We start from the raw sequence: 18630 nt of genomic DNA on the forward strand, positions 1-18630 counted from the left end.
TTTTTATCAAATCTTTTTTTATTCATTTCCCTTACTTCTTTCAATTTTTCTATTACTACTTTAATATCATTAGGTCTTCTTTCTAATTGTTGAATCTGAAATGCTAAAAGTTCTTCTCTATTGAGATCATTCTTCTAAGGTAATATACCCCTTGTAGGTACTACATCTTCTATTGGCATTATTGATTTTTGCCCATATATTAATTCAGAGGGTATATAACATGTTCCCATTCCTGATGTTGATCATCAAGATCATCAATATACAGGAACGTTGGTAGAAAAGGAACAGTATCTGTTTTACCATGCTTTACAACTTTCGCTCTCTCTATTCACGATGGCGGGAAATCTGGGCGTCATGTTAGCGTCTCTTTCTCGTTTAGAACGCTAAGACCAGCGCATCCCTTCGTCCTGGAATATCGGGCCGGGTGCGACCCGCAATGACCGCTTGCCATTCACACTTGTCAGTGCCGACCTGACGCCGCAAAAATGATGCATGCACGTCCCAGCCAATGGACCCTGTTGAAGTCGGGAACATGAAGAACGTGAGCATGGGAACGAGGTCCGAGGAAAGAGTCGTGTGCCTCGCAACACCTCATCAGGGAACCCTACTACTCGCTACTTTCTACTAGAGCCAAGCTTAGCTCGACGATGCGTTGATGATGATGCACTGACAGTGTTGCAGATTCTCCTCCTCCTCCACCTCGCTGGTCCGGCTTTCGCCATAGCCATCTCTGCCACTCTGGGACCATGCTAGAGTCGAAGCGCCTTGTGCGGTGCTTAATTTGAAGATCTGTTACGGGGGGGGGGGGGGGGGGGGGGGGGTGTGTGAATTGGATCGCGCAGTATTATGTCTACAGGGGAGTGCCGAAGCTGCCAGGAGGATTTCACTTCTAAGGTTAGCGGATGAGCGTGCCTTTTATTAGCTCGTTGCTGGAATTGGTGGGTGCGGCTTTCGTCTCGGCTGTCTCTCGTCTCTGTCGTTGTTGGCCTTGTTGAATTCATATCTGTGTTCGTCGAGTGTGTGACTATTGGCATTGTTCGATGCTCGGGGAATTGATGTTGTGTTAGTTATTTGCAGTTTTTTTCTTGGTTTCGTTGTCACTGGTTTCAAGCAAGATTTTGGGTTTTATGAACTAGTAGAAGAAGTTGCTGCTGGTAGTTCTGAAGAAGGTTTTGCGCACTCGTGGTTACTCTCTGTTCTGGAGCATATGATTTAGGACTTTGAGGCTTTGGAGGAACAAAAGAATTCTTGAATTTTGTAGAATACTGGGTGGAATTATTCGATGGGAGTGCCATATGATTTTATTCTGCGCGTACGATTGCACCATTGATGTAGCGTGAACTGGAACAGCGAGGCTTATTTTAGATTTTTCTTATGGATTCTCAGATTTTAAATTACAACTTCGCACCACAGCTACTGGTAATCTCAGTTTAGGTTGGAGTTGTAGAAAATTTTAGAGATGTGCTGTGGCGACGAATTGACTTGTTGATCATCACATGCAGAGTTGGGAAATTAATGTTCCGTTGAACATCTTATATCCATGATGTACGAGGACTGGTCGTGCAAGTTTGCCTCAGTTTGGTTGTCCAGATGACCGTTAAGTATCATCTTCTTCACCTAGATTCTACACCGATGAGTCTAATCAATTTTATTTATTTATATGTATTTCTCTTCCGATCAAAAATGAACAATTAGCTTGATTCCGTCGTTCTTAATGTCGGATGGACGTGTTTGCACAATAGCTAATCCTGCTGTGGCAATAATTCGACTGTACGACTAGGAGCTTGGAGATAACAATGAGAAGTACACATAAGAACAGCACTTCTTTTTTTTCCCTCGATACTTAAATCTGTAGTAGCCAATAACGCTAGCGCTTCTTTCTTGTAATCACGACCAGAGCATCATCTTTTTCGATATTTGTTGCTGAATGTGTAGCATTGCAGTGTACGTAGCTTTCTTCATACTAAATTTTCTTGCTCACATGCTCGATTAGATTGGAACTTTGCTCAAGTGAGAAACTACCACAAGGTTTCATGATGGTTTACTAGAACCGAGAGCCGTTTCACCTTGTAGGACGGACTGGCCATGATCTTGCACTCCTAATACTTATGTAGTACATTTTGAAATATGGAGTCTATGGGAGTTTGAGGACGTCGTCGTCGCTTTGTGTACTAGTTTTGGGCTGAAATCCTCTTACTTTGATTCCACAGGGAGGGACCGGCAAATTCATTTTCTTTTTTCATCAGGGGCATGACTGTCTTCCAGTGACTCACTTCGGTGCTCGACGACTTGTTGAATAAAGCTCCCTTCTGTAGAAGTCTCCTAACCCTCTCCCCTGGGATAGGCGATTGGCGGTTGTGTAGCTGTTGGGCTTATAGAAATGGACGTTCTCTGCATTCCTGATCAGACTGATCGTGCAAATCCATACACCATCTCGCTCAACCCTGCAACCAGCATTCCTTTGACAGACTTGCGGCTAGGGAAGCAGCTTGACGACTCTGAAAGCGCACTTGTATAGCTCAACTCACCGAAGTTATACAACCCCGGTTTCATTTGTAAATCACGTTTTTGACGAAGGGGGAATTTAGTTTCTGGAAAAAATGGGCTCGAGCGCACTTTCCGAGATTGGCACCCTCATATCGAATCATCCATATGTTTCCTGCAGTCTACTAGTGTTTCTCACACCTCCGTTTTTCCCAATCCTTAAGTTCTTCTCGCCTTTATTGATATCGACAGCCTTGTTCTTTTTGGCGTTAGTGACAATGGGACCTCATTTTGAAGACCAATCGGATCAGGAGGGCGACCTTCAGAGGTCATTGGAAGATAAGACCGGACATGAATCTATCTTGGGTACCAGAACAGAATCTGGAGAGAGGGACATTAAGAGAAAGACACCCAGTAAGGATTTTCGTTCTACTATAGCCGATTGGGCGAAATCTTGTAAAGATTCTGGGCTGACGTGGGTGGAAGAAAAGTTGCGGAACGAGAATTGGAGGGGAGCATCTTTAAATGATGACAATGTTTCCATTCTGCAGGAAGCATTTGCTCACAGAGCTGAGGAGCAGCCACGTGCAATGGTGAAGCTTGCAACTAGGAGGATTCCAGCGGAGGAGGAGAGGGTTGCTGAGCAGCATTCCCTTCAAAGGCAAGTGATTCATGAAATACCAAACTTGGATTCTCGGAGGTCCTCGCGCTCTGTTAGCGACGGAGGCTTCGAAAGGCCTCCTTCCTTCACTACAAGGACCGCTGCTCGAGAACTCCCCCACGACTTTTTTTCACCTCATCCGAGTTTCTCCAGAAGACCCGACTCTGACGTTTTGTTTAAGAATGGAATATCTACCCCCACCGAACATGATATGCCACCACTTGTAAACGGCCCTGCGGAGGTCACTGCTCCTCTTTACGATTCATTTGAAGATGACATGGACACAAGTGACGATGAGTATGGTCACTACCACGCTCGGCATGATGAAGACATGCACCTCGAGGTTGGAGAGAGATCATCGGATCCAGAACACATCTCTCGGGAGGAGTTACCGGCGGCCAACGCTACTCGTGACCATCTACTTCCATTCACGGTGATAGAAGAAGATTTGCCTTCCTCCAGTGATAGTGATGAGGAACTTATCCTTTTTACTGGCTTGCATCATAGAAATGGAGCCATGGAGCCACCTGTTCCAATAATACATGATGTAGTTCATGATCGTGACATGAACTTGCATGACCAGCAGACAGCACATGTTACAGGAACTCATGCAGAAATTGCTCCACATGATGATGATGATGCTGAAGAGCACGCGCCTCCAGCTGAGCTTGAAGCACTACCTGTTCCAGCACCGAATACTCATCATGAAGACCACCCTTTGCCAGCAGCCGCTCATGAGAAAACCTCACTGCCTAGCGGAGATGTGGAATTGCATGACATACCGGAGTTGGAGGATATACTACCAGTGGAGGGCAATAGTCGTGAACTTCCTCCCACAGTAGCCGAGAGTACAGAGTCTATACCTCGTGACCTTCATGTCGCAGACAAAGGGGTTGGTGAATTTCCTGCTGGTCATAATGAGCCTGATATTTCAAATGTTCCTAAAGACCACGTTACCATCAGTGAGGAATTTTACGCTAAATCCGAGGCGCACGTTCTTAATGCAGATGCTTCTGTGGAGCCACCGCATTTTGTTGAGAGATCATTGTCACTTCCAGTTATGGGAAGCCTTGCAGATACCGGTAGTATAGAGTCAGCCCCAGCTCACGAGGATCTCCCTCCATTGGACGAACCACTTCCTGACAAGTTTCAAGAGCCAGCAAACTCATCTGTCGCCTTGAATCATGCGATCTCACTTCCAGCTGCCATGAAACCGATTCACCCGATTGTCATACCACCAAAGACCCTTGATGAGGGACCTAGGAGTCCTGATACAGATTTAGGGTATGCCACTACTCCTGATCATGAAAGGCGAGGCCTGGCTAGGCGAGGTTTCTTCGCACCTGAACGATACAATTCCATCACTTCCGCCAGCGGGGACGAGCTTGAGCATGGACCGCCAGTGAAGCAACTATCTACGAAGGAGAAGATAGAGCAGAAGCTCGAGGCTTTATGCAATTCCATTCCTCGTGATTCTACTTCTCGTTCAGCGGATATATCATTATTGAGGGCAACAACTGATGAGCAAGTTATTCATGTAGCAGACAAGATGAAGAGTTTTGTCGAGGATAGCCCATCCAGAAAATTTCAACCTGATGCCCCACAACTTAAAATCACGCCACCGTCAACGAAAGTTCCGCTGAACGCATCACTTAGCAAATCTGCAATCTTAATTTCTGCTCTCGGGAGGCCATCTATACGGACTTCCAGGTACGCAAGTGCAGGAGAATCCAGTGAAAGTTCCGATGGAGACGAACAGATAGATTTAGACTCTGATGTCGGCTCAGAGACAGATTCCGACGTAGAGATTACTGGATACGGGAAACCTGGAACGCGCCTTAAGGCCCCTCCCAGGCTATCTCCCAAGCCGTCTCCAAAGCCGCGTGCAGCATAACCTGTGGTGGCAAGTTACTTAGCCGACCGATAGAGAACTTGTAAAATTGATATAAAATTATCTCTTGCATCTCAGTAAGCCTTAGTTCCTTTGTTCCGTAAGGAATCCAAACCAACGACAGCTGCCGTGAACCCCCACTTCTATTCCCAGCTCTTGAAATATCAAGGTGGTATACCTACTTTGAGCCTTGACTGTACTTCAGAAACATACTCCTGCACTGATAGCTTTGTATTACCATACTGACGATTACCTTGATTTCAATGACAAAGACCGAGCAGCCTTTGGTGACTATTTCCCATCCAATTCTGGTATGTCCACCTTCTCTGTACTGCACCTCTCGTTTTTATGTTTAAAGCAATGTCATGTTCTAGTTGAGTTTTGCAGCCTGGCTATATATAGGCTAGTGCGACACTTGACTTCTAGTATTTAATTTCACAGTAGTCGTCAGAGTCTGTTATTTACGTCAAAGAGATTTGGCTTGGAGAAACGTATTGCTCGATCTTTGCCAGCCGTAAGAGAAGAGGTTGTTCACAGCAGGCATGCATTTAAGATAACCTACCCATTGAAACCTGATTTCGCTGAGTGGCTCAGCCACGTCGTCTTCCCATGTTGGTGCCTGGATATTGTTGACCATGAAGGTGTCGAGTGCAACGATTGAGGTAACGCGTGGGCACATTCTGCCACACAAATCGTGTAAATTGAGGTTCATATCTACTGAAAATGAAAATCAGCAGTGACTGGATGAACGTGGTAATATCAAAACACTGTTCGAGTTGCTCCCATCTACTCTCTTTCGACTTTTGGTGAATCAGGTTAGGCTTTACAGATCAGAACCTTAAGTGGGCGTGCCATCACAGCTTTGCCATGGTGTCCCTGAAGTCACATGCCCTTGCCTATTCCCAGAAATAACAATTTTCACCAGATGCAGATCAATTGCCGTTCTCCACGAGTTTGTTCGATCCTTCCCATTTGTGGGAGATGTTTTTCAGATTCAAGTTCCGTTTTATGAATGGTGAAAGAAAGCTCCAAATTTGGTTTGTGGGTTCTGAAGGTTCGGGAAATGTCTTATTTTCATGCTGATCAACGATGATGCATTTTACTGCTATAACTGATGGAAAGTGTGGATTGCTAATGGCAAATATTTTGCAGATTCAGAGTGCATCTGCAATAGCAATAGCATACAATTCCAAATACTACTATTTTTGATGATTAGAAAAAAAGAAATAAAGAAAAAAAAAAAGTTTGTATTATTGATAAAAGATCTATAAATCTAGAAAATAATATAGAATAATATAGGATTAATAATTTATATTTTATTTTTTTTAAATAATAAGAATTAGTGCACTATAAGCAAAAACACTTTAAGCATGTATGTATGTATGTGTGTATATATATATATATATATATATATTCTACTTGTATATTTTTTAAGACAATTTAAATATTAAAGTTGCCTTAAATCATAGATTTTATGCTGTAATAATTTATTGTTAAAAAGACTAATCTAAAACCTGTTGATCTAAATTTGGTGGTTCTGTTGATCTAAATTCTGTTGATCTAAATTTGAACAATTAATAAAAGCATTGACAAGTTTTTTTTAGAAACTAAAAACATCTACATCTTTATTAAGTACATTCCTATCTTAGAAGATGAAGATTTTGTATCTAGATCATCAGGAACAATTGCAATTCTATAAAGATGGAATGTTTGTATGAAACAAAGACTTATTGAACTTTCCGAGTTTCTATAAGTATAAGCTTAAGTGAGGGAATTGAAAAATATGTAATGCTCTACAATTGAATGAATGTTTTATAACTATTGGCACATTCATTTATCATTCAACACTTTCATCTATTAAGATTAGGATTTTATAATTGTATTGTAGTCATCTAAGAGTTAGAATTTCATCAATTTATAATAGATGAACTTATCTAATTAACCTCTCATTTCAAATATATCAATTTCAAGCACAATATTCTTAATTCAATATAAAATTATAAATATAGTGCTCAAGTGTTACAAACATATATATTTACTCTAATAATTATCCAAATAATTTGAATATGTAGAAATATGTAAAAGTAGATAAATTTGATAATATCTTATAAAATATCTTCTTAGAAGCTTCATAGACGTGGCTGAAATGGTCTACAAATCAAATTGCTACAACATTAGCAGCAATATATAATTAGAATATTCATCATATGGTTGTAAAAATTATTTCTTTAAATAGTCTTCTTAGGATTTCAGAACATAATAAAATTGAAAGACTTTATTTTATCAAGGAATGAAAGACTTGTTTGAAAACTTAAAAAGTCAATCTATAGGCTTAAACAATCATCAAGAGTATAGTATGAAAGAACATATAATATATTAAGAAACATATATATGATAAAAAATAATTTGAATGCTAATATGTATTATATGCACAAAGAAGGTGATATAGTTATTCTTATGCTCTATATTCATGAATTATTTGTTGCTCAAAGTAATAGTAGCTTTATTACTTAGTTGAAAAATTACCTTCAAAATATCTTTGATATGATTAATCTTAGAATAATTAAATAATATTTAGAAGTTGACTTTGACAAAATAATAGAAGATATCTTTCAAGAATAAAAACTTGATGAAAGCAAATAAACAAGTAAGACTTTTTTAAAGAAGTATAACAAAATAGAAATAAAATTGGAATGACTATTGCTAAATGACAAGGAAACTAGAGACTCTTAAAATTAGATTAGAAGCAAGAAAGGAATTGATAAAAGTGAAGAATGCTTCACTTTTTCTCTATATATATTGTCTACTTAGGAGTTACGTGGCAACATTCTATAGGACCTCCAAAATACATCACATATCTTGATTTGCAAGGCAAGTTTTTTGTATGGGCACCATATAATTAATTTACTTTGTAAGCTACCAATACATATGGTGTGATTAACTTGTTAATCAAGTTTTTAACCTACCAATCAACTACAAATACATGTAAAATCAAAGCAACATTAATAAAGCTTTTAGAAAGCTTTTGTAAAAGATATTATAAAATTAATATATTTTTATCTATTTCTATCTATTCATATTACTTAGATAAAATTTATAATAAATATATGTCTATGACATTACCTCTTCTTCTAAGAATAAGTTCTACAAGGAATAGTGATTACATGTCAAAGAATTCTAAGATATGGCAAATTCTATTTGCTACATATTTTTATCTTAGTATCCTTCAAAGGAAATTAATAAGTCCTCTCAATCATTTGTAATGTTCTATTCTAGGGCACAAAGACCATTATATTATTTGATGATTATTGAGACCTTTGTAACTTCCTTCATACAAAATATTTCTAATACAATTAAGAGATGTTCATATCTCTAATAAATTCACCAAACATCAAGACTTTCTTTCCATATTATGATACCAAACGCGTTATATCTTGCCATCTAATCAAAGAACATGTCACTCTTGAAGGTCTTCATCCCTATTACATCCTCTTGAAGACTGTAATAATTCCAATATCTCATCTAGTAAATCAACAAATAATGGCTCTTAAATTGAATTTAGTAGCTGTTGATTCTCCACTCGTTCAATCTCACAATTATACAAAAATTACAAACAAAGATAGAAGGTAGAATGCAATCTTTTTTAAATTGTACTTCTTTTATATCAGAGGTTTATTATCCTTCAACTTGGTTTTAATGGATGTTGTTGATGAAAATCTTTGACCTTTTCTATAATATTTGTAAGATTTTTTGTTGGCTTTCATATACATTTACTAATATTATATCTGTGCTAATGAATAAGCTATTTCAACTTAAATCAATTACGCGTGAAATCTAATACTTCTTTTACCTCAAATTCTTCATTATTATCTACTTCTATATGAAGTAGTGGTATTTGTCTTCTTCTTGGAATATTCACTATCTTATATGGCTCCAAAAGACACACATGAAATACAAGATGGATTTTCATAGACTCTAGTAGATGTAATCAATAAGTGATTAGATTGACTTTTTTTCAAATAAAAAATGGTTTAAGTATACAATAATCCAACTTGTCACTAGAGAAAATAATTTTAATATTATGATAAAATAACCATATCTTATCACCAACTTGGAAATGAGGTTGTTACTTGCAATAAGCATCCGCATTGTTTTTTTTGTTGTTCTTGAGTTTCTTTTAATTATGCCTTTATTGTTATATGTAACTCAAATAAATGATTAATCAAATATTTTTTCATAAGATTATCAACTTTTAAAAGTCAAAAATATCAAATTGTGGATGATAATTATAATTAATAAAAAAAGTTGTTTGTTGCATAGAAGAATATATTATTTTATTATAAGCAAACTCTACCAATGGCAAAAGAATTATTCAATCATCTTCTTAGTAATTGATGATATATCTCAAATGTTGCTCCAAAATTTGATTTATATATTATGTTTGTCGATGAATCTCAAGATAGAAAGTCAAAGATAGTTTTATATCTTCTTTTAGAATATTTAAAAGGATTTCCTAAAATCTTAATACAAATTAAGTTCTCATATCCGATATAATATTCCTAGGCAATCCATGATAGTAATAGACGTTGTTAAGAAAAAACTTGGTTGTTTCTTCATTTGTGATAGATTTTGTATATGGTACAAAATGTACCATCTTGGTAAAATGATCTATTATCACAAATATAGACACATAAGAATCTGAGATTGAAAGATCCATGATAAAATCTATAGAAACTAAACACTTTGGTTATTCTCAAATAGATAATGGGTGAAGAAGTCTATAAGATTGATGAAGATTTTTTGATTTTGAGCTAATATCACAGGATTGTATAAAATCTTTGACCATCTTCTATATTTGGAGCCACCAAAAATCCTTGGATATTAATTCTTAAGTCTTATTATATCCAAAATGTCTTGTTGTTAGAAAGTTATGAAAAGCTTGAAGAAGACATAACCAAGTTTCATCTTTTAGAATATATAAGTACCTCTCAAAATATAATAGATTTTTTAAAAATTCAAATTTGGAAGTACCATTAGACTTTAAAGGATTTTTCTTAATATCACGAATAAGATGATCAAAAGGCATAATTGATTGAACTTATTTAAAAAAAGTTGAATCATCAGTTAATATTGATTTCATTGCTCAAAGATGAAGAGGCTCTAGCTTCAAGAAAATTACTCATTATTGATCAAAAGTAGCATCTCCTTCCTATGATGCAAGGTAAAATCATTTAGAAAGTGCATCTGATAAATTTTATTATTTTTTTGATTAATAAATGACTTTGAATTTGAATCTTAATAAGCACATACTTTAGTTGGCTTAGCAATGATTCAAAATATGTATTGACATAAAATATTTAAGATTCTAATGATTTGTATATACAATGACTTAATTAAAAAAATCTTCTAAATAATAATGTTATTTTTGAAAAAAATCCATGATTGTAATGAATTCTTTTTCATGGATCTCCTAGTTGCTCTCAACTGCTGAAAAAAATTAGAATGAAAAGCTATTAGATGAAATTCATCATTTATTTCTATTTATGACAATACAAAACCAAAAGTAAAATCTGATGCATTTATTTCCAAAAAAAAATGGCTTAAAAAAATCAAGGTGATACAAGATTAGTAAAAAAACAAAGACTTTTTTCAAAGCTTCAAATGTTGCTTCCACTTCTTGATTCTATTGAAGTTTGTCTTTACAAATAAAACATATAAATAGAGCTGTAACTTGAAAAAAGTTTATAATGAAGATCCAATAGTAGTTGGCAAATTCCAAAAAATATTGAACATCTTTTATTATTTTAAAGAACTTCCAATCTATAATAGTTTGAACTTTCTTAGGATCTATTATAAGTCTATCATTTAAAATAATATATTCTAAGCAGTTGAATTGAATAATGTGAAATATAAACTTTTCTATATTGGCATAGAATTTTACATTTCTTAGTTTTTGTAATACACAACAAATATGAAGTTTATATTTTTCTATGTTCTTAGAATAGATTAAGATATCATTTAGATAATAGATAATAAAATCATCTAAAAACTTTCAAAACACATCATTCATTAAATGTTAAAAGGTTGCTAATATATTTGTACGTCCAAAAAGTATGACATTATATTCATAATATTTGTACTTGGTTTGAAATGTAGTCTTCCATTCATTTCTTTTTTTGATGTATACTAGATTGTATGCCTCTTATAGATCTATTTTTGTATAAATCTTAGCTTGATTCAATTGATCAAGAAGTCTAGATATCAAAGGTAGTGGACACTTATTCTTCATAGCAATCTTGTTGACTCTTCAATAATCAATACACATCTGCAATGATCTATCTTTTTTCTTCAAAAATAAAATTGGAGCTCCTATTAAAACTTTAGAATGGAGTTAATCAAGAAAAGATAAAGCTTTGATGTTATAATTATATTCTTATAAATCTATCAAGGACAAAAATTTGATGAAAGCAATAAATAAGTGAGTTTCTTTCAAAAAAATATGAAAAAATAGAAATAGGAAAGTATGTATATTAAAAATAAAACTAGAATGGGTGTTGCCAAAAGATAAAGAAACTAGAGATTCTTGAAACTAAACTAAAAGCAAGAAAAGAATTGACAACAGTGAAAAAGACTTCACTCTCACCTCTATATATATTGTCTATCTAAGAGCTATGTGGCAACACTCTAAAAGACTTCTAAAATATATTGACTTTGCACAACACATATCTTAACTTATAAAGCAAGTTTTTTATATAGACACCACATAGTTAATTTTTTTTTGCAAGCTACCAATACGTATGGCATGTAGTTAATTTGTTGACCAAGTTTTTAATCTACTAATTAATTATAAGTACATGTAAAATCAAAGCAACCTTTATGAAGCTTCTAGGAATCTTTTTTAAAAAATATTATGATATTAATTTATTTTTATCTACTTCTATCTATTCATATTATCTAAGTAATAATTGTAATAAATATATGTCCATGACAATATCTTCATTCATCAAATTTAATATATACAAAGTATCTTAAAAAAAATTGAAATTTTAGAATATAAATCTTCAAAAATACCACAATTAGAAAAGTTAGTTTTAATCAATAATATGAATTTTATTTTATATGATGCAATTTTTTATTTAATTAATTAAAAAATCTATAATATTTACTATTATTAGACTTAATATTTTTATGCAATAAATAGAGTGAGAAATTTTATATCAAGTCCAAAAGAGACTAACTTACATGCAATAAAACATATTTTACATTATATTAAGCACATAATGGATTATGAGATATTTTATTTTTTAAAAAAAATATATATTATAATATGCACAAATACAAATTAAAGATCATATTTAAAAATACAATATTCAATAGGTGCATATATTTTTACAATAGAAAGAAGGCTTATTAGCTAGCAAAATATGCACCAGTTAACAATTTCAATTCACTCAAGTGAATTGAAATATCATACTCTCAAAAAAAAATCATTAAGAAGCTTATTTACTTACTCAAGTATGTTTTTGATGTAGTAGCAACGTCTTAGGAGAATGCATTGCTCATCACCATTTGCACTTGCCATTGTTGATTGCCTCCAATAATCTTTCTTCTAGTAGTGCAATCTTAAAGTATAGGCTATTGTGCTTATTTAAAAACTTACTCATCACCACCCCTACCAACTTCTTTGACACTACCTTTATAAATGCCTTTAATAACCAACAATCAACATTGACTATGACTAGCAACAGATTTATACCATAACACTACCAAAATCCCACTACACTAAAATAATCCAAATTAATCTGCAAATGACATTCCAATTTGCAGCAATCAATTTATGACTATCTTACAATGTGGATTTTGACACCACATCTACTAGTGGTCTTATATGAAGGTTAAGTGAAGATTACCCTAAAAGAGTCACAACCTTTAGGTTGTCATAAAATTGCAAGTTATTGCCTTCTAGGATAAAGTAAGTTGTATTACAAATGAATCCAATAAGCTTGTTGTTGTGGAATACTATATATCCCATGTTGTGTTCTCCATCCATTACTACTAGATGCATGAACAAATACTTTAGAACCTTAGAGAGTTGTATAATAAGTCCCATGAACAAAGCATTACAACAACAAGCAAGCACCATGTTTTCATCTTAATTGTAAGTTGATTCAGCAACAACAAGAATAACAACTTGAGTTCATCACAATTGCATGCTAATTCAACAACATCAAAACAGGGTTTTAAACCATAGTATAAGATCCAAAGTCTTCTGTGGCTCACAACTCCAAATTTGAATTCCTCCTGTAATTCAACAATGTTTACTCAATCACTTAGTTCAACAATACCAAATTCATTTCTCTCTTGTTCACTTAATATTAACACATGATAAGAAGTACAATAGTGGTACAATTTAGACAACATGGACAACATTCCAAATGATTTGAATGATGATTGCAAGAGTACTACCTATGTACATACTCAAGACTAAATCTAAGAGAGGGTGTTGGCACATTCATCTATTACTTGCAATCTTCATCCATTAGGGTTAAGAAACTATGATTGCAATGCAATCATTTAGGAGCTAGGATTTCATCATTCTATGATGCATTAACTTATCTAATTAACCCCTCATCTTGAATACACATATTTTAAGCATTGTACCCTTTATTCAATATAAAATTGTAAATACAGTGCCAGAGAGAGCACAGGTTTAATGTTAACACTAAGGTCGCCCAGACTGAGTTGTTAGTTTTATCAATCCTGTTGTAGCGGATATTAGATTGATCACGGTGTGGTCACCACGAGGATTATTGTCGATGTAAAGTCCAGGGATGTGGAACGGGATGTGGAACGACAACTATTTTATTGTGGGAAGGATCGGCGGGAGATGAGGCGTTAGATGAGTCGGAGGTTTGCTCTCGGGAATGCAAGTTCCTTTTTTGTCGAGGATTTTCGTTGGAACGAATTCCTTTAGAATTCGACGTGGAAGCCCAAGTTTGCAAGTCGCAAGCACTTTTTGAGAGCGTGTTGTAAGTGCTACTTCTGTCGAGCGGCAGAACATTGGCCGACAACTTCACTCATGCACGTAGTATGTATTCATGTCTACAGTGTGATATGTGCACTGGAATGGTGCTTGTAGTGCCAATCAGTGTGATGTGTCAAGGCATCTCCGTCTGGGGTATGTGATTGAGAATATTGTTTCTATCGGCGAAGAAAAGAACTACACTCAACCATGCATCCTGTCAATTACACCGTGAAATTGAAGTATCCTATTCAGGTGAGGTAGTGTCCCCATTTGAAAATGTCATAAACTGTTGTTGAAGCCCTTGCAGTGCTTGTGTTCCAAGAACGTCTGCGGTGACATTGCAAAATAATATCGTTCTTACGTGCCGCTCAAAATATTTCTCGATTTTAGCTGCTGCTACTTCTGGTTATTCATTCGTACTTACGGAGAGGAATAATGATGTAGCTTATGTCTCGTGGTCGAACGATGTTTGCTGATGTTTGACACAGCTTCTACGGAGGCCCTTGCAGTTTTGCGAGAACCGAGCGTGCTAAAGGAAGATTTAAAGAGTGAAGACTAACTGAAGCAGATATTCAGAGGAGCGAGAGGCAACAGAAACCGATGTGCTTCTATTTCACACGGGGGTTGAGCACACTGGTACTCCACCTGTCTTCCAGCTAGTCATTTCATTTGTGTCTTTTGGAACTTATTTTGGCACGTCCTCGGATCTCCTTCCTCTTAAAATAAAACTGTAAATCCTACACCTCGTGCCCCTTATAGTCATTGTGCTAAGACTGATGCAGAATAATTCCGACACATCCAAACCTTGTTTAAGAAACCCCTGAAATTAAGCGGCGCTGCTGAAACAAGGTATTGGAACCGCGGTTCAATGGTATGTACCGGGGATCAACACTGAGCTTGTAGAGAGTATAACATATGGCACTGTACAGATTATGTGATATGCTCAGAGCACTTGGGAGTTGTTTCGGAGTGGACGGTGGTTGTGGGGCACTGTTAGAAAGATTGTTCAAAATGATCGTGACCAAACACACTTCGCTAAGGTTTATGCATTCGGTCTGCGCCTTAGTGTTTGTGTGGTGTATACTGGATTTAACCGATCGGAAACTAACAAAGATGCATTGGTGCCTTTATTCAACGGTCTCTGTCAAGTTTGCCTGGAATTGTCATCAGAATGACGTACGTAGAGCTTTCTGCGCAGAAATTGGAACAAATGCTGAGATTCAAGTTGGTGTGCGTCGTAGGAGAATCGTACTGATTGAAATTAACAATGGTGCAAACAAAGGTGGAAGTCTATGCATTTACATCCAACTTAAAGGAGCACAAACCCTAAACCCTGGTCGTAAAAATCTGAGGCTGTAGTCACGTGATGTGAACCTAGTGACTGGATAGATCAAAGTTTAATGTAGTAGTCATTCTTTATGTCCCCAAATCATCCGTATAAAAATCTTTTGAAATGTCTTTCAAGGATTTGTTACAGTTCTAGCAACCCAGAGAAATTTGAACTTACTTAATCTGAGTTTAAGTGAGTGATTTTAATTACAGGCAATATCGGGATGTAAAAACCTGGACTTCTGAGCCATGACTTGATCATTAAACCGAGTCCAAATCTCATCCAGTGCATCTGCTTGAATGATGCCGACTTGAACTTCTGGAAGTTGCCATGGCCTCTGTAATTAACCTTTACGGTTTCAAATTGTCTGAGTCTTGGGACGAAGTAGAACCAGGACACGATAGCATTCTTATTTTTAGAATTGTATTATCACTGAAGAATCCGAGGAACCATTTGAGTGTCATAACCTCATTTCTATTTTGAGCTACTACGAAAGTTGTGCTCAGTTTGCAGGCTGGATAATACTCGCAGCATTGAAAAGAACTGTAGTGTCCACTGACTCCATTGACTAGACAATAACCACAACATTCCCCAAACACTGCACTGGATGATTGCATCCAATATTGCTCTCACATTCTTGGCGAAAAGAAAAGCTAAGAATATAAAATCTGTGAGACAGACATTCACACAACATTTAAAGAAGTAAATTGTTACAGTCTGTCCCTGTTACCACACCTCTACCTGTCTCTCTCGTGTCTCACTGGACTTATTCCGTTGTGCATTCATCATCAAGCATCTTCTGAAGAAATTTGAAAAACCCAGGAGCAATTATTTTGAAAGTCATAACCCCAGCAATAGCTTAGCGAAAAAGCTGCATAGGTTCTTGCATGGTCCATTCACTACTCGTCAAAGGACCTAGTGAGCTCAGAGGAAGAGAGCTTTGAGAATTCATCCGCCACCTCTACCGGGAAAAGCGGACTTTGTCAGATTTCCGCCAAGTGGCAAAGGACCATTCCACTTGACACGTGGATCTGTGTGATCTGAGTCCTCCTGCCTTCTTCCTACTAGCCCAGAAACATATGGGTGGGAGGAATGGGGAGAAAGTGTGGTGGAACTGCTGTGCTATGCTTGGACAAGAAGTGCTGAAGGATATCAACCGTGGAACAAGTGTACACAACAGCTTCCAGTTAAGCTAGTTGAAATCCTTTGTATCTTAACCTTTTATTTTCTAAGAAATTTTTGTTTTTCTTCTTGGTCCTTATCCTTTTTACTGTTCGCTAAATTTACACCACCTTTTATTATTTATTTCTTGGTTGTATAGCATGCTCTCACTTAAATTGCACCATCTTCTTGTTTCTCTGTGTGACTTGAGTTCCAGGCAGAAAGTAGGAGTATATCCTCTCGCACATTCATTTCTAAACCTTTCAATTCCTTTCTCTTTCTATGAGTGGCCGTGTGTTCATTCATTTTATGTCTTCAGGCTCTTTGATGTAATTTAAGTTGCATTTAAGAAGGTACTTATTAGCGTCAGATGCAGTAATACTGATTTTGTTTGGGAAAAGAATATTTGGGAGTGTGCAAATTTGTGGCATCGAGAACAATCAAATTGACTTAGAACTTTCACTCGAGATGGACGGGTTAAATTTTTTCATGAGATTTGCAAACATAGATGCAAATCATTCATGTTATTTTCCACAAAGTGCCAAAGCAGAGATGACCAGGATCATTCCAATGGAGACAATTCAGCAAGGGAAGAAAACACTCCAGGAGGTGATAACTGAAACTACAAAGCAGGGAGGTATTCAAATAGCACCACAATTTGATGGTTTCAATGTCTTTGAGATATTTGTTGGGTTGCCACAAGTCAAGGAGCAAGATGAATCAAAGACCAAACACCAGCAGAAGGAAGTTGTCCAAGTGGCACCACAATCTATGAGACAATAATCTAAGTGACTGTAGTGTCTTAGATTAAAAAAACAGAAAAAAAAAAAAAAAAAAAAAAAAAGTGTATATAGGGTTTAGGGTTTATGTGTTATAGAAAGAGAAAACAGCATCCTTACACACACACACACACACATGAATATATTTATATATATATATATATATACATATGTATATTCAATTGCTTTGTTTAATATGAGTAAATCCAATGTTTGTTAATACAAGTATAATGCTTTCATGCTTGCACTAGATTAATGAGGATATGTCTATAAATGCAATGGTTGGGCATCTGCAAATAGCTGCACACTCATAACCTGTCAGGGTTTGTGACTAACTTTTTTATAATTTTAGCATCATATTGGCAGTATGGAAACATCTGCCAAAACAACAAATAAACAATAACGAAGAAGAAAAAGAGTTGTCTTTTTGATAAGCTTGGCATGGTTCTTAAGTTGCCTATCAATTCCCAGGTCTTCAACAGTAATTGCAGTCGCCCCCCCCCCCTCCATAAAAAGTTCCTCTGACATGAAAAACTTGTTCTCATTAAAAGGGTCGTCAGAGTGACAAAACCAGAGATCTGATTCTTATTGCATCCATGCACCATCCCTCTCAATCACTGTTTCATTCTTCTTAACTTCGTGATGGCTGGTCATGAAAGAAACCAAATCATTGAGGAATTACCTCGACCACTGCTGGCTTCCATGTATATTCTATTATGCTAATTTAACCATTTTGAGGCCACCGTGGAAGGACTGCATCCATAGTGCTGCGTTGGCGCATCAATTACAGCAGGCATCAGTTACAGCAAGATCATCATACTGTAATAAGGGCTCTGGCTTTTTTTTAGGGTATGGTTGGTCACCAATGATGCCAACATTAAGGAAAGCACTGGTCGGGTCCAGAAACGGAGCTATACAGCACATTCAGTCTAAGTTTATAGTACTAATCCATTTAGGGCTGGGTGCATTCGGTTGATGCGTCCACACCACCCAAGTCCTGCATTCACTGGCTGGGTGTACAGAGCGGTGCTTGGTGTCTTACACAGACAAGCACTCTCTTGATTAATGCAGGCTGTATTGATATAGATCTACGCTCCCCAGCACAGAGCATGTTGTCAATGACTTGGTATCACGCCATTTCTACTTGTCCTCAAAGGCCTACCTACACAACAGCTCCAAAAACTCTACAAGCCCCTTCCTGAAAGCAGTAGGCCGTTCTGAAACCTAATTCCCCAATGCTTAGCAGCCACCTGTCTCTGGGAAAACCATCATTCAAGTTTGGCATTGGTTTCAGGGAAT

At 36.3% G+C, this 18630-nt stretch overlaps 1 protein-coding gene and 1 long non-coding RNA gene across 9 annotated transcripts; both read left to right on the top strand.

Annotated features, from left to right (window-relative positions):
- The first annotated feature begins 629 nt into the window (after window positions 1-629).
- On the top strand, window positions 630-5342 carry LOC112282332 (uncharacterized). 5 transcript variants are annotated; one of them, XM_024519787.3, is made up of 3 exons: window positions 630-894; window positions 1503-1596; window positions 2211-5342. In XM_024519787.3, the coding sequence occupies exon 3, from the start codon at window positions 2601-2603 to the stop codon at window positions 5037-5039; it is 2439 nt and encodes an 812-aa protein (XP_024375555.1). In that variant the 5' UTR covers window positions 630-894; window positions 1503-1596; window positions 2211-2600; the 3' UTR covers window positions 5040-5342. The 5 variants fall into 5 exon arrangements, with proteins under 5 accessions (XP_024375555.1, XP_024375554.1, XP_024375553.1 ...); XM_024519786.3 differs by lacking the exon at window positions 1503-1596 and having other exon boundaries at window positions 630-938; XM_024519785.3 differs by lacking the exon at window positions 1503-1596.
- An 8552-nt stretch (window positions 5343-13894) lies between these two features.
- LOC112282292 (uncharacterized) lies at window positions 13895-15670 on the top strand. Of its 4 annotated transcripts, none has more exons than XR_016502790.1 (3): window positions 13895-14313; window positions 14550-14697; window positions 14834-15191. It is a non-coding gene; the product is annotated as an uncharacterized LOC112282292 (long non-coding RNA). The 4 variants fall into 4 exon arrangements; XR_016502793.1 differs by lacking the exon at window positions 14834-15191 and adding an exon at window positions 15260-15670 and having other exon boundaries at window positions 13950-14313; XR_016502791.1 differs by having other exon boundaries at window positions 13994-14313; window positions 14844-15191.
- The last annotated feature ends 2960 nt before the right edge of the window (window positions 15671-18630 follow it).

This window comes from Physcomitrium patens, chromosome 5 (assembly GCF_059467195.1).
Source record: "Physcomitrium patens ecotype Gransden chromosome 5, ASM5946719v1, whole genome shotgun sequence".
Lineage (NCBI taxonomy): Eukaryota > Viridiplantae > Streptophyta > Bryopsida > Funariales > Funariaceae > Physcomitrium > Physcomitrium patens.

Excerpts from the sequence above, each read along its gene's own strand:
- LOC112282332 (XM_024519786.3), top strand. The coding sequence starts at position 2,601 with ATGGGCTCGAGCGCACTTTCCGAGATTGGCACCCTCATATCGAATCAT.